The sequence below is a fragment of the Salvelinus alpinus genome, chromosome 6 (assembly GCF_045679555.1).
Source record: "Salvelinus alpinus chromosome 6, SLU_Salpinus.1, whole genome shotgun sequence".
NCBI classification, from domain to species: domain Eukaryota; kingdom Metazoa; phylum Chordata; class Actinopteri; order Salmoniformes; family Salmonidae; genus Salvelinus; species Salvelinus alpinus.
The window spans coordinates 84,538,333-84,554,559 of NC_092091.1; the positions used below are offsets into that span (position 1 = coordinate 84,538,333).

General features: G+C 39.3%; 1 protein-coding gene and 1 long non-coding RNA gene across 2 annotated transcripts in view; one reads left to right on the forward strand and one right to left on the reverse strand.

Moving 5' to 3' along the window:
* The first annotated feature begins 2,615 nt into the window (after window positions 1-2,615).
* Window positions 2,616-8,336, forward strand: LOC139577745 (uncharacterized). Its single transcript, XR_011675378.1, has 2 exons — window positions 2,616-3,414; window positions 6,920-8,336. It is a non-coding gene; the product is annotated as an uncharacterized lncRNA (long non-coding RNA).
* A 5,235-nt stretch (window positions 8,337-13,571) lies between these two features.
* Window positions 13,572-16,227, reverse strand: part of LOC139579778 (uncharacterized) — a 59,082-nt gene continuing 56,426 nt past the window's right edge. The window contains exons 8-10 of the mRNA XM_071408599.1: window positions 14,026-14,346; window positions 13,834-13,922; window positions 13,572-13,706 (exon numbers count right to left, since the gene is read on the reverse strand). Of these exons, the coding sequence (XP_071264700.1) occupies window positions 13,572-13,706; window positions 13,834-13,922; window positions 14,026-14,346 (545 nt within the window). The remainder of the gene's footprint in view (window positions 13,707-13,833; window positions 13,923-14,025; window positions 14,347-16,227) is intronic.

The following is a 16,227-nucleotide window of genomic DNA, read 5'->3' on the forward strand; positions in this document are numbered from 1 at the left end:
CCCCTGCTTTCCTCAACAATGGAACAGCTTCCCTTCCCCTACATCTCAGGCAGTTCTGTTACTCACAACACTTCCCCTGCTTTCCTAAAAAAAAAAGTCCACCTGGCACACTGACAGGGTCTGAATCAAACCCAATGTCCACCTGGCACACTGACAGGGTCTGAATCAAACCCAATGTCCACCTGGCACACTGACAGGGTCTGAATCAAACCCAATGTCCACCTGGCACACTGACAGGGTCTGAATCAAACCCAATGTCCACCTGGCACACTGACAGGGTCTGAATCAAACCCAATGTCCACCTGGCACACTGACAGGGTCTGAATCAAACCCAATGTCCACCTGGCACACTGACAGGGTCTGAATCAAACCCAATGTCCACCTGGCACACTGACAGGGTCTGAATCAAACCCAATGACCACCTGGCACACTGACAGGGTCTGAATCAAACCAATGTCCACCTGGCACACTGACAGGGTCTGAATCAAACCCAATGTCCACCTGGCACACTGACAGGGTCTGAATCAAACCCAATGTCCACCTGGCACACTGACAGGGTCTGAATCAAACCCAATGTCCACCTGGCACACTGACAGGGTCTGAATCAAACCCAATGTACACCTGGCACACTGACAGGGTCTGAATCAAACCCAATGTCCACCTGGCACACTGACAGGGTCTGAATCAAACCCAATGTCCACCTGGCACACTGACAGGGTCTGAATCAAACCCAATGACCACCTGGCACACTGACAGGGTCTGAATCAAACCCAATGTCCACCTGGCACACTGACAGGGTCTGAATCAAACCCAATGACCAGCTGGCACACTGACAGGGTCTGAATCAAACAAATGTCCACCTGGCACACTGACAGGGTCTGAATCAAACCCAATGTCCACCTGGCACACTGACAGGGTCTGAATCAAACCCAATGTACACCTGGCACACTGACAGGGTCTGAATCAAACCCAATGTCCACCTGGCACACTGACAGGGTCTGAATCAAACCCAATGTACACCTGGCACACTGACAGGGTCTGAATGTTAAGGGGAGGGAAGATTGGTCAAGAGGTGAAGAAGAAGAAGACCTGCACACTGTTTACAAAAGCTTTGTTAAAGAACAAGAAGACCTGCACACTGTTTACAAAAGCTTTGTTAAAGAACAAGAAGACCTGCACACTGTTTACAAAAGCTTTGTTAAAGAACAAGAAGACCCGCACACTGTTTACAAAAGCTTTGTTAAATCAGCACAACAGTTTTCAGCTGTGCTAACATAATTGCAAAAGGTTTTTCTAATGATCAATTAGCATTTTAAAATGATAAACTTGGATTAGCTAACACAACGTGCCATTGTAACACAGGAGTGATGGTTGCTGATAATGGGCCTCTGTACGTCTATGTAGATATTCCATTAAAAAATCAACCGTTTCCAGCTACAATAGTCATTTACAACATTAACAATGTCTACACTGTATTTCTGATCAATTTGATGTTATTTTAATGGACAAAAAATGTGATGTTCTTTCAAAAACAAGGACATTTCTAAGTGACCCCAACTTTTGAACGGTAGTGTACATCTACATGATGTATTGTTACACCATGTAGGAGCAGTATAGACCTAGTCTGTTCATTATATACATCTACATGATGTATTGTTACACCATGTAGGAGCAGTATAGACCTAGTCTGTTCATTATATACATCTACATGATGTATTGTTACACCATGTAGAAGCAGTATAGACCTAGTCTGTTCATTATATACATCTACATGATGTATTGTTACACCATGTAGGAGCAGTATAGACCTAGTCTGTTCATTATATACATCTACATGATGTATTGTTACACCATGTAGGAGCAGTATAGACCTAGTCTGTTCATTATATACATCTACATGATGTATTGTTACACCATGTAGGAGCAGTATAGACCTAGTCTGTTCATTATATACATCTACATGATGTATTGTTACACCCTGTAGGAGCAGTATAGACCTAGTCTGTTCATTATATACATCTACATGATGTATTGTTACACCCTGTAGGAGCAGTATAGACCTAGTCTGTTCATTATATACATCTACATGATGTATTGTTACACCATGTAGGAGCAGTATAGACCTAGTCTGTTCATTATATACATCTACATGATGTATTGTTACACCATGTAGGAGCAGTATAGACCTAGTCTGTTCATTATATACATCTACATGATGTATTGTTACACCATGTAGGAGCAGTATAGACCTAGTCTGTTCATTATATACATCTACATGATGTATTGTTACACCATGTAGGAGCAGTATAGACCTAGTCTGTTCATTATATACATCTACATGATGTATTGTTACACCATGTAGGAGCAGTATAGACCTAGTCTGTTCATTATATACATCTACATGAAGTATTGTTACACCCTGTAGGAGCAGTATAGACCTAGTCTGTTCATTATATACATCTACATGATGTATTGTTACACCATGTAGGAGCAGTATAGACCTAGTCTGTTCATTATATACATCTACATGATGTATTGATACACCATGTTGGAGCAATATAGACCTAGTCTGTTCATTATATACATATAAATCATGTATTGTTACACCCTGTAGGAGCAGTATAGACTGACAGTAGCTGGCTACTTATTTAGATTTAGTTTGACCTAATGAAACTGCCTTAAATGTGCTGTAGTAAAAGAAAATGTATTCGCACTAATCAATCAACACAATCCTGTCTTTGTATGTCTCAATATAATAGTATTATTTAATGAAATCCATTTAAAATAATATTTTCCTCAACTGCGTTTCCCACTCCAGTCAGCAGACGGCGATTTGCGTCGTTCAGGCGATGCTGCTATCGTGACGTATAATCTAGTGGACGGTTCATCAAAAACAACAAGTCAACCACCTCGGTAGCTTGCTAGCCAACGTAGCCGAAGGATTCAAGCTGTTTTTACGCTTTCGGTGTAAATTAGCTGCTGTGTTTTAGACACACTTCTATCGTATATACTTGTTAGCCTATTTAATTTAATGTTACGTTATTTTTTATTAGTCAGATATAGTAGCTGGCTGGTTAAATTAGCACTAGCTTAGTCGCTAATGATAGCTAGCTAGCTAATATCCCCGAACATGAGGTCAGTAAGCTTCTCCCCTCCTGCTAAAGAAGAGGTCTGCTGGACGGAGAAAGAAGCTCTGGGGCTGAACATTGTAGTGAAAGAGGAGAAGGAAGAGGAGGATGTCACAGTTAAAAAATAAATTGAGGGTGAGGCTGTTACAGTGAAAGAGGAAGACGCGTTCACAGTGAAAGAGGAGGATGAGAAAGAGGATGCCGTTTTTTTTCGTGAAGAAGGAAGGGGAGATTACTGTCACATTGATAGATGAAGAGGTGGAGGTAGGAGATCTGATTTACATCAGTAAGTACCGCCTTAAATTGGGTTTTCACTTTGGGTATTCGGAGTTGGCTCGTCAATACCTCATCAAGGGAGGGCCCTAGGATGATGACTGATATGTCTAGAATCAGACGACGTAGAGAGCAAGCTACCCCTTGTTTTCTCCGTTCCGTTTTCAAAAAGTGACTTAACATATATATTTGAGAAGGGTCTATCTGGGGGCCACGGCATGTAGTGATTTTAATGTAGTTATGGTTTACTAAACACCGTGCCCCCCAATAGTGCCATGCGAGAGTTGGGTTGGCTACACCAAAGATGATGGATATACTGCAAGAAGTCTCTGCCCTAACAAGCGGAGTCGTTGTCCACAAAGCAGCACTGTGGGTTGTCTAGCTCCCGCCTATCCTTTCTTTGGATTGGTGGATTCAGCTTATTATTGTAATCTATTGTTTATATTCTATGAGGGTTGTTGTCGTCAACCGCCTGTATTCAATGGAGAGAGATGCTAAGCTACTAGCATGAATATGCATAGCGATCTGGAGACAACTCCTATAGTGTTTTTTATCAAAGTTGTCGGTATGTCAGGTGTCCACATAACAATTTAAGAATTACGACACTTCTGTTAGATCAAGTAAACCTCACGTAGCAAATAAGCCATTCACTTTGTTGTTGACCAAATTCAACACTTTCCACATTGGGTTGATAATTGTTTCCACTAGAGAGAAAACCAATTGGGTACAACCTACTGTAACCTACTGACATCACCTAGAGAGAGAACCAATTGGGTACAACCTACTGTAACCTACTGGCATGACCTAGAGAGAGAACCAATTGGGTACAACCTACTGTAACCTACTGGCATGACCTAGAGAGACAACCAATTGGGTACAACCTACTGTAACCTACTGGCATGATCTAGAGAGAAAACCAATTGGGTACAACCTACTGTAATTGCATGAGAAAATAATGGTACCAGTCAAAAGTCTCCATGACTCTGCCGTTGTGCTGTAGAATTTGTGAATTTTGTCGCTTGTATAATAAGGGACTATCATTTGTCCCAACATCACAGGCCACAGACTTTGATAAAGACTTCCAAAAGTTTTTCCACAGTTTGAGATCGACTGAGTTTTTTTAATGGGGTTTCTCCCTGTGCACCTGCCAATGTAAATCCATTGAACGAGACAAGTTACCAGACAGGACATATTGCTGATGCTCTTCCTATTGATAACCTGAATGACAATTAACTTGTGGTGGTGGTCGTGATGACGGCCTATTCGATGACGTCCATCGGGATTCCCCCCCAAAAAAGAAGACGCTCTGGATTGATCACTGGAGTCAGATGTGAAGGAGGAGGTTGATCATCAGGAGTCAGATGTGAAGGAGGCGGTTGATCATCAGGAGTCAGATGTGAAGGAGGAGGTTGATCATCAGGAGTCAGATGTGAAGGAGGAGGTTGATCATCAGGAGTCAGATGTGAAGGAGGAGGTTGATGGCCACATCAGTGAATTGTACTTTTTGGAGAAAAGTCCTCTGGTCTGATGAAACAAATATAGAACTGTTTGGCAATAATGACCATCGTTATGTTTGGAAGAAAAAGGGGGAGGCTTGCAAGCCAAAGCTCACCATCCCAACTGTGAAGCATGGTGGTGGCAGCATCATGTTTGTGGGGGTGTTTTGCTGCAGGAGAGACTAGTGCACTTCACAAATTAGATGGCATCATGAGGTGGGGAAATTATGTGGATATATTGAAGCAAAATCTCAAGACATCAGTCAGGAAGTTAAAGCTTGGTCGCAAATGGGTCTTCCAAATGGACAATGACGCCAAGCATACTTCCAAAGTTGTGGCAAAATGGCTTAAGGACAACAAAGTCAAGGTATTGGAGTGGCCCTCACAAAGCCCTGACCTCAATCGTATAGAAAATGTGTGGACAGAAATGAAAAAGCGTGTGCGAGCAAGGAGGCCTACAAACCTGACACAGTTACACCAGCTCTGTCAGGAGGAATGGGCCAAAATGCACCCAACTTATTGTGGGAAGCTTGTGGAAGGCTACCTGAAACGTTTGACACAAGTTAAACAATTTAAAGGCGATGCTACCAAATACTAATTGAGTGTATGTAAACTTCTGACCCACTGGGAATTTGATGATGTAAAAGCTGAAATAAATCATTCTCTCTACCATTATTTTGACATTTCACATTCTTAAATTAAAGTGGTGATCCTAACTGACCTAAGACAGGGAATTTTTACTAGGATTAAATGTCAGGAATTGTGATGAGATTAAATGTATTTGGCTAAGGTGTATGTAAACTTTTGACTTCAACTGTAGGTACTGTTACTGTGTTAAAAACAGAGTCAGTTGTGGGACTGATGTGTGTGGTGTTAAAGGGGAAATCTGAAATTTGTTTCTAAACATTGGAGTAAAAAAATAATGACAGCTTTGTTATTGTTTCAACTGCAGATTGGTTGTTTGTTGTGTGGCTTTTTTAAAGGGGCAACCTAGGTTTTAAACAGAAACAAAATGGCAGCCCAGAGACCTGAGCTGTGTTGGAATACTCATACTAACTGTACTATTTGTGACGTACATTGAGTTTGTAGTATGCTTATTGGTCGTATTATGATATAGTTGGTTTAGCCAAAAGTTCCCTGGTAAGCAAGCATTTCTAAACTGTATTCACTGTTATGGGGTACTATTTTGGTGTGATGTCATTATGGGGTATTGTGATGTCATTATGGGGTATTGTCTGAAGATAGATCATTAAAAAAAAATGTCATCCATTTTAGAATAATAGCCAAAGAACATTTTACTGGTTAAAGTTGTTTTTAAATACAAAGTAGTACATTTGACAAAAACATAAACATTATATTAATCAGGACATTCAAATGAACCTTACAATTGTAATCCAAAGTAGTGTGAAATGCACTCATAAGCAACCTGGAAATGGAGGCTATATTTGCTGTCAGCCTATGAGAACTCCCCTGAGTTTTCCCCCACGGCGGTGAATTAGTGAATAGACACAGAGCTTAATGTGAGTTTCCTTGAGTAGCACTCCTGATCTTGCACTAATAGTGTGTTGTCATTCAGAATACATTGTGGAAAAACTCAAATCTTTGCTCACCTTTTTTGCTCCAGGCAGATATACAACATCCATAACTAGTGGTTTCTGCATTATCAGGGAGGTGTTTCTGCAACCAAATTGCATGTGCATCACCCTTGTCGCAATTTTAGCAAACACAGAAAGGGGCCTATATTGGATACCAAAAGTCATCTGGCACACTGCTTAGGATTTCAACAACTTTTACTTTTTTCTAGCCTAAAATCATCAATGTTACTACTAATGTGAAAAAAAGACTAAATATGACTATTGTTGCTCACTTGACTGTCTTAAGACAATTGTCAAGTAATTTTAACATTCATTACAGACGTCAATTGTTGTACAACATCATGGCTACGCTGTTGGCATCACCTTTTACAGTGGATTTCTGCTGTTGTGGGCCTTTAACCATCTGTCTGACTTGTTGTTCACACAGGAGAGAGACGTGACTATCGTGGATCCTCTGGGGAGCCTCAACAACATCATGAAGCTGACGAGGCAGAGAAGAGTCTCTCCCGATCATATCACCTCAAGAAACACCAGAGGAGACCCACAGGGAAGAAATCTCACTGCTCTGACTGTGGGAAAGGTTGCAAATCTTCATCAGAACTTAAAATACACCAGCGAGTACACACAGGAGAGAAATCTCACCACTGTTTTGATTGTGGGAAGAGTTACTTAAGATCAGAATCACTAAAAGTACACATGAGAATTCACACTGGAGAGAAACCTTATAGCTGTGATCAATGTGGGAAACATTTTACTCACTCAAGCTGCCTGATAGTACATCTGAGAGCACACACTGGAGAGAAACCTAATAGCTGTGATCAATGTGAGAAGAGATTTGTTACATCTAGCCATCTGACTATACACCAGAGAACACACACAGGAGAGAAATCTTATAGCTGTACTCAATGTGGGAAGAGTTTTATTCAGTCAAGCAGCCTGGTATCACACCAGAGAACACACACAGGAGAGAAATCTCATAGCTGTGATCAATGTCACAAGAGATACTCTGATAAAAGATCTCTGATCAAACATCAGAAAATACATACATGAAGTAGTTGTTTCATGATATCAATGAAATGTCACAATGTAGAATATTTGAATGATGTCGCAATGTAGAATGTTTTAACATTGTAGTAGGAATACAAAGGATTTGAATTTGTTAAAAGTCCATATTGATACAGAAACACTAAACCATGACTTAGATATATTAAGAACAAGTTGATTGACAAAGTCATGAAAAATGGAATAAACCACATTTTGGCTCTGATAAAAGATATGGCTCTGGGGTCAAAATGATCCATGTCAGAACTATGGTTCAATGTAAATATGTAGTGGGTCTGAAGTTTGTTTTAAATTATCACTCATTAAACACGAATCAATCAACACATGCTTCTCTTTGAACGACTTAATATAATATTACACTTTTCTGAAATAAATGAAAATAACCTTGGTTCCTCAACTGCGTTGCCCACTCCAGTCAGCAGAAAGAGACGCAGCAGAAGTGCCTCTTTTTATATTTGATTTGATTTATATATTTTTTTATTCAAAATGCAGATCTACAATTTACATTGTTACATCATACAAAACAGAACACAGGTATTAACAAGAAAATACTAAAACATACAAAAAATATAAATAATGAACTATTCTAGTGTAGTTGTAATCACTCTGAAAAAATCTATAATGATTCAGGAAGATGTTATTGTTGTTGTTATTCACTAGGATTAATGTTTTAATAAAATAGTTAAATTCAATCAGAAAAATTTGTAATTTTGGTATAGAATTTTGGAATTTTTGTTTGTGTATAAAGTATTTGGCAACAAGAATAAAAAAATGATCAATCATTTGAATGGTCTTGTTATCATTGCAATAGTAACATATTATATCTTTCATGTCAAAAACATGGGTCGTGTTCATTATGGTAAATAAGTATTTTTCAAGGTTTTCCCAAAATTCTGACACAAATTTACATTAAAGAACAAGTGGGACAGATTCTCACCTTTTCTTCACAGAAAACGCAGATATCATCAACAGCCACACATTTGGATATCATAGAATTACATGGATATACAGTATCTTATGTAACATTTTAAAGTGCACTTCCTTTGTTTGTTATACAATATTTGTAAGGCCTTAACCAGGCATTTTTCCAGACAATGTCAGGAATAATAAGCATGTTCCAGAAACATTTTCCTCTCGGTGGAAGTTGGTTTTGTGAATGAAGAATTTGTCTTATATATTTATTACAACAAGATTTCTCAAGTAAGCCCACGCCTTCCAATCTGAGTTCTGGATAAACTTTGTGATCATTACCAAAGCTAAGATGAGTTTTCATGAGTGTAGTTAGACCACTGGGAACGGCTTTGATCACAGAAATAAACACTGAAAGGAATTGGAAACTCTTTCAATGTTATAAATTGTTCATATGTGAGAATATTACCTCTGTTGTCAAAAACATCAAGAACAAAGTCAATATTCCTCTCATGCCAGTTGGGGTAGAACAATGACTTATTCCTTACAGTTATGTCTGAATTATTCCACAAAAGAGCTTTATGTGGGGAAAAATTGTGTAGGAAACATATTTTCCAGGCCTTAAAGCTTGTTGGTGAAACCTAGCCAATTTAGCGGGTAATCTTTCAGGAATATAATGACATTTCAGTAAAAATTGAAGACCTCCCACCTTATGAAACACATTATTTGTAATGAAATACCATATTGAATCAGTGTTGATCAAACATCTTGTCAACCAGTTGATCTTGAAAGTGTTATTTATGTCACAAAGTCCAACACTTCCAGACCTCCTTCAGGTCTTTTATTACAGAGGACTGACTTCTTCAGGTTGTGAGACTTATTTTTCCAGATGAAGTCAAGAAAGGTCTTATTGATCTCTTTAGAAGTAGCAGGATTTACAAACAAAGATGAGGGGTACACAAAACCAGACAGTCCCTCTGCCTTGGACAGAAGTACTCTCCCAAGTATAGAAAGATCTCATTGTAGACAATTATTAAATATATTTTTGGTTTTCTTAATTTTAGGAGAGAAATTCATATGTTGTCTGACTGTGGTTTTTTGACAGATGAATTCCTAAATATTTAACACAGTCCTTTACAGGAATATTTTCTATTTCTTTATCATCAGAGTCAAATAAACATAAGATTTCTGTACTATATTAACACTGCTAATCCAACAATATTGCTAGGTTCCTGCACACTTGAATTAAAGGGGAACTACTCTCAAAAATGTAAATTTCTTAGATTTTCCCCAAACCTCAAAAGTGGTCTCCTGATTGGTTTAAATATTGTTATGGACTTAGAACAATTGCATTGTTTTTCTGTAAAAAAAAAGTCTGAACAGTACAGCTTGGGTTGGTCTACTATTATCCTACTGACCAGTACAGCTTGGGTTGGTCTACTATTATCCTACTGAACAGTACAGCTTGGGTTGGTCTACTATTATCCTACTGAACAGTACAGCTTGGGTTGGTCTACTATTATCCTACTGAACAGTACAGCTTGGGTTGGTCTACTATTATCCTACTGAACAGTACAGCTTGGGTTGGTCTACTATTATCCTACTGAACAGTACAGCTTGGGTTGGTCTACTATTATCCTGCTGAACAGTACAGCTTGGGTTGGTCTACTATTAGACTACTGAACAGTACAGCTTGGGTTGGTCTACTATTATCCTACTGAACAGTACAGCTTGGGTTGGTCTACTATTATCATACTGAACAGTACAGCTTGGGTTGGTCTACTATTATCCTACTGACCAGTACAGCTTGGGTTGGTCTACTATTATCCTACTGAACAGTACAGCTTGGGTTGGTCTACTATTATCCTACTATTATCCTACTGAACAGTACAGCTTGGGTTGGTCTACTATTATTCTACTGACCAGTACAGCATGGGTTGGTCTACTATTATCCTACTGTACAGTACAGCTTGGGTTTGTCTACTATTATCCTACTGACCAGTACAGCTTGGGTTGGTCTACTATTATCCTACTGAACAGTACAGCTTGGGTTGGTCTACTATTATCCTACTGAACAGTACAGCTTGGGTTGGTCTACTATTATCCTACTGAACAGTACAGCTTGGGTTGGTCTACTATTATCCTACTGACCAGTACAGCTTGGGTTGGTCTACTATTATCCTACTGACCAGTACAGCTTGGGTTGGTCTACTATTATCCTACTGAACAGTACAGCTTGGGTTGGTCTACTATTATCCTACTGACCAGTACAGCTTGGGTTGGTCTACTATTATCATACTGAACAGTACAGCTTGGGTTGGTCTACTATTATCCTACTGACCAGTACAGCTTGGGTTGGTCTACTATTATCCTACTGAACAGTTCAGCTTGGGTTGGTCTACTATTATCCTACTATTATCCTACTGAACAGTACAGCTTGGGTTGGTCTACTATTATTCTACTGACCAGTACAGCATGGGTTGGTCTACTATTATCCTACTATTATCCTACTGAACAGTACAGCTTGGGTTGGTCTACTATTATTCTACTGACCAGTTCAGCTTGGGTTGGTCTACTATTATCCTACTATTATCCTACTGAACAGTACAGCTTGGGTTGGTCTACTATTATTCTACTGACCAGTACAGCATGGGTTGGTCTACTATTATCCTACTGTACAGTACAGCTTGGGTTTGTCTACTATTATCCTACTGACCAGTACAGCTTGGGTTGGTCTACTATTATCCTACTGAACAGTACAGCTTGGATTGGTCTACTATTATCTTACTGAACAGTACAGCTTGGGTTGGTCTACTATTATCCTACTGAACAGTACAGCTTGGGTTGGTCTACTATTATCCTACTGAACAGTACAGCTTGGGTTGGTCTACTATTATCCTGCTGAACAGTACAGCTTGGGTTGGTCTACTATTAGACTACTGAACAGTACAGCTTGGGTTGGTCTACTATTATCCTACTGAACAGTACAGCTTGGGTTGGTCTACTATTATCATACTGAACAGTACAGCTTGGGTTGGTCTACTACTTTCCTACTGACCAGTACAGCTTGGGTTGGTCTACTATTATCCTACTGAACAGTACAGCTTGGGTTGGTCTACTATTATCCTACTATTATCCTACTGAACAGTACAGCTTGGGTTGGTCTACTATTATCCTACTGACCAGTACAGCTTGGGTTGGTCTACTATTATCCTACTGAACAGTACAGCTTGGGTTGGTCTACTATTATCCTACTGAACAGTACAGCTTGGGTTGGTCTACTATTATCCTACTGAACAGTACAGCTTGGGTTGGTCTACTATTATCCTACTGACCAGTACAGCTTGGGTTGGTCTACTATTATCCTACTGACCAGTACAGCTTGGGTTGGTCTACTATTATCCTACTGAACAGTACAGCTTGGGTTGGTCTACTATTATCCTACTGACCAGTACAGCTTGGGTTGGTCTACTATTATCCTACTGAACAGTACAGCTTGGGTTGGTCTACTATTATCCTACTGAACAGTACAGCTTGGGTTGGTCTACTATTATCCTACTGACCAGTACAGCTTGGGTCGGTCTACTATTATCCTACTGAACAGTAGGTTAATTCATACTGTATATATATTCATATATTCATACTGTGTTGTAGTCTGTCTAAGAGGGGAATCACAGAAGACTGACAGCCTGTAATTTTATTAAAAGCATTCAGTTGATTACATGGCAGTTTAGAGAGCAACATCATAACAATAATCTACATCATAATCAATAATCAATATAACATTTATAATCAATAACATCATTATCTATATACTACTAACAACATCATAACAATAATCTACATCATAATCAATATCATAACATTTATAAACAATAACATCATGAGAGGTAAACAACAACAACAAACACCTTTATTAAAAAATGTTTCAAAATACAAAGAATGAACAGATGATTATAATACATGAACTAATAATGGAGACACTTCAAGATAAAGAATCTAAGAGACACTAAATAAGATAAAGAATCTAAGAGACACTAAATAAGATAAAGAATCTAAGAGACACTAAATAAGATAAAGAATCTAAGAGACACTAAATAAGATAAAGATTCTAAGAGACACTAAATAAGATAAAGAATCTAAGAGACACTAAATAAGATAAAGAATCTAAGAGACACTAAATAAGATAAAGAATCTAAGAGACACTAAATAAGATAAAGATTCTAAGAGACACTAAATAAGATAAAGAATCTAAGAGACACTAAATAAGATAAAGATTCTAAGAGACACTAAATAAGATAAAGAATCTAAGAGACACTAAATAAGATAAAGAATCTAAGAGACACTAAATAAGATAAAGAATCTAAGAGACACTAAATAAGATAAAGAATTTAAGAGACACTAAATAAGATAAAGAATCTAAGAGACACTAAATAAGATAAAGAATCTAAGAGACACTAAATAAGATAAAGAATCTAAGAGACACTAAATAAGATAAAGAATCTAAGAGACACTAAATAAGATAAAGACATGAAGACAAAAGCAAAAAGTAATAAAAAAGTAATACAGACGTAATTAATCAAATTAATTAAATTATTCAAAACGCCAAGTTACCCAGAACCCCATGTTACCCAGAACCCCATGTTACCCAAAACCCCATGTTACCCAGAACCCCAATGTTACCCAGAACCCCAATGTTACCCAAAACCCCAATGTTACCCAAAACCCCATGTTCCCCAAAACCCCATGTTACCCAAAACCCCATGTTACCCAGAACCCATGTTACCCAAACCCCATGTTACCCAAAACCCCATGTTACCCAAAACCCATGTTACTCAAAACCCATGTTACCCAAAACCCCATGTTACCCAGAACCCCATGTTTCTCTGGTGGTAAAAACCAAACTAAAAGGAATAATGGTGGTTGCAGTCACTCCTTTTAGATTTCTTCCAAGGTTCTAGAAAGATAAACTAATTCTGGACTTGTTATTAAAATTAGAACCACTTCAGGTTTGTCACCACATTTTAAACACCAGTCCACTGCTGACCATCGATTTAAAACACAAAACTGACCTAAGATCAGCATGTAGGGTCAGCTTCATTCTACTCCTACTCCGTCCCCTGGGCTGCTCTCTCCTCTCCCGGTCCAGCTTCAGCTCTGGAGCTCAGAGAGACCATCTCCATGGCATTGACATCAAGATCCATGCTGCTCACCCTGTTCACTCTCTTCTGCCTCCTGGTGGGCTAGGGAGACACAGCACCAACAGTCAGACATTTACTCTCTAGTATCTCCATTCTCTCTCCCTCCCTCTCCCCCTCCCCCTCACCCTCTAGTTTAAATGACTTGTAACGTCTGAGTAAATGTCTTTACCTTGTAGTACAGGTAGGAGGTGGTGATGGCTGTCAGTAGGAGCAGCAGCACTACAACGTGTCTGATGATGAAGGCTGGCAGAGGAGAGGCTGCCAACAGAAACACCTTTGATGAGGGGACTGATCATCATCACATAGATCTGTGGGAAATCTGTCAATGACAAAGTTATAAGTCTGGTTCATGTTCAGTTACCTGTGATGGTGAGGGAGAGGAGCTCACTCTCAGAGGAGAAGTTATGAGAGAAAACATAATTGTCATAAACACAGCTGTAGTTCCCTTGGTGGGAGTCATCTGCAGCAGGGAAGAGGAAGGCAGCAGAGTGATTGACAGCTGGCTGGGTCTGGGTTCTGTTGGAGCCGGTGAACGTGAGGAGGAAGGAGCCTCCTGGGTACTGTGGCTGAGTGGAGCAGGTGATGGTGAAGCTGTAGCCCCTGAACACCTCGGGCCCCTGGTGGCCCCTGGAGACCCCTCCCATTGAGTCAGTCAGGGAGATATCAGGCTGAACCAGGTGATCTGTAACAAATCAAATCAAAGTTTATTTGTCAGGCGCACCGAATAGAACAGGTGTAGACCTGACAGTGAAATGCTTATTTACAGGCCCTAACCAACAGTGCAATTTTTAAGTAAATAATAGATATTATGTGAACAATAGATTAGTAAGGGGAAAAAACAACAGTAAAAAGACAGTGAATAATAGTGAGGCTATATACAGTAGTGAGGCTATATACAGTAGAGAGGCTATATACAGTAGAGAGGCTATATACAGTAGAGAGGCTATATACAGTAGAGAGGCTATATACAGTGGCAAGGCTATATATAGTAGTGAGGCTATATACAGTAGAGAGGCTATATATAGTAGTGAGGCTATATACAGTAGTGAGGCTATATACAGTAGAGAGGTTATATACAGTAGAGAGGCTATATACAGTGGCGAGGCTATATACAGTAGAGAGGCTATATACAGTAGTGAGGCTATATACAGTAGAGAGGCTATATACAGTAGTGAGGCTATATACAGTAGAGAGGCTATATACGGTAGAGAGGCTATATACAGTAGAGGTTAAATACAGTAGGGAGGCTATGTCAGTAGCGAGGCTATATACAGTAGAGAGGCTATATACAGTAGGGAGGCGATAACAGTAGCGAGGCTATATACAGTAGAGAGGCTGTATACAGTAGAGAGGCTATACACAGTAGTGAGGCTATATACAGTAGAGAGGCTATACACAGTAGTGAGGCTATATACAGTAGTGAGGCTATATACAGTAGAGAGGCTATATACAGTAGGGAGGCTATAACAGTAGCGTGGCTATATACAGCAGAGAGGCTATATACAGTAGTGAGACTATACACAGTAGAGAGACGATAGACAGTAGAGATTTTATATACAGTAGAGAGGCTATATACAGTAGTGAGGCTATATACAGTAGAGAGGCTATATACAGTAGTGAGGCTATATACAGTAGTGAGGCTATATACAGTAGTGAGGCGATATACAGTAGAGAGGCTATATACAGTAGTGAGGCTATATACAGTAGTGAGGCGATATACAGTAGAGAGGCTATATACAGTAGTGAGGCTATATACAGTAGTGAGGCTATATACAGTAGAGAGGCTATATACAGTAGTGAGGCCATATACAGTAGAGAGGCTATATACAGTAGTAAGGCTATATACAGTTGAGAGGCTATATACAGTAGAGAGGCTATATACAGTAGAGAGGCTATATACAGTAGAGAGGCTATATAGAGTAGTGAGGCTATATACAGTAGAGAGGCTATATGTAGAGAGGCTATATATAGTAGTGAGGCTATATACAGTAGAGAGGCTATATACAGTAGAGAGGCTATATACAGTAGAGAGGCTATATACAGTAGCGAGGCTATATACAGGCACTGGTTAGTCGGGCTAATTGAGGTTGTATGTGCAAGAATGTATGTTGAGGACCAGGGGGTGCTATTTTCACTTTTGGGGAAAATCGTATGATTTTTAAACGGCCTCGTACTCAATTCTTGCTTGTACAATATGCATATTATTATTACTATTGGATAGAAAACAGTCTCTAGTTTCTAAAAACGTTTGAATTATTTCTCTAAGTGAAACAGAACTCTTTTTACAGACCATTTCCTAACCGGAAGTGAGATTTCCAAAAGCGAAGTCTCTCTTTAAGAGCTTGTCTATAAAAGGGCATGTCACTTATGACTGTAGAAACACGTCATACGCCTTCCCCTGGGTGTCATGCGGAAGTGAGAAAAGAAATCACTTGATTATCTCGTCCTGGGATTGAACACAACCTCTTGGACTGAGACGTGCGCACTTTATATTTTTTCCTGGAAGCGAAGTTGGACCTGTACTCGGCTCATGGAAGAACCTTGTTAAAGGTGAATATGATCT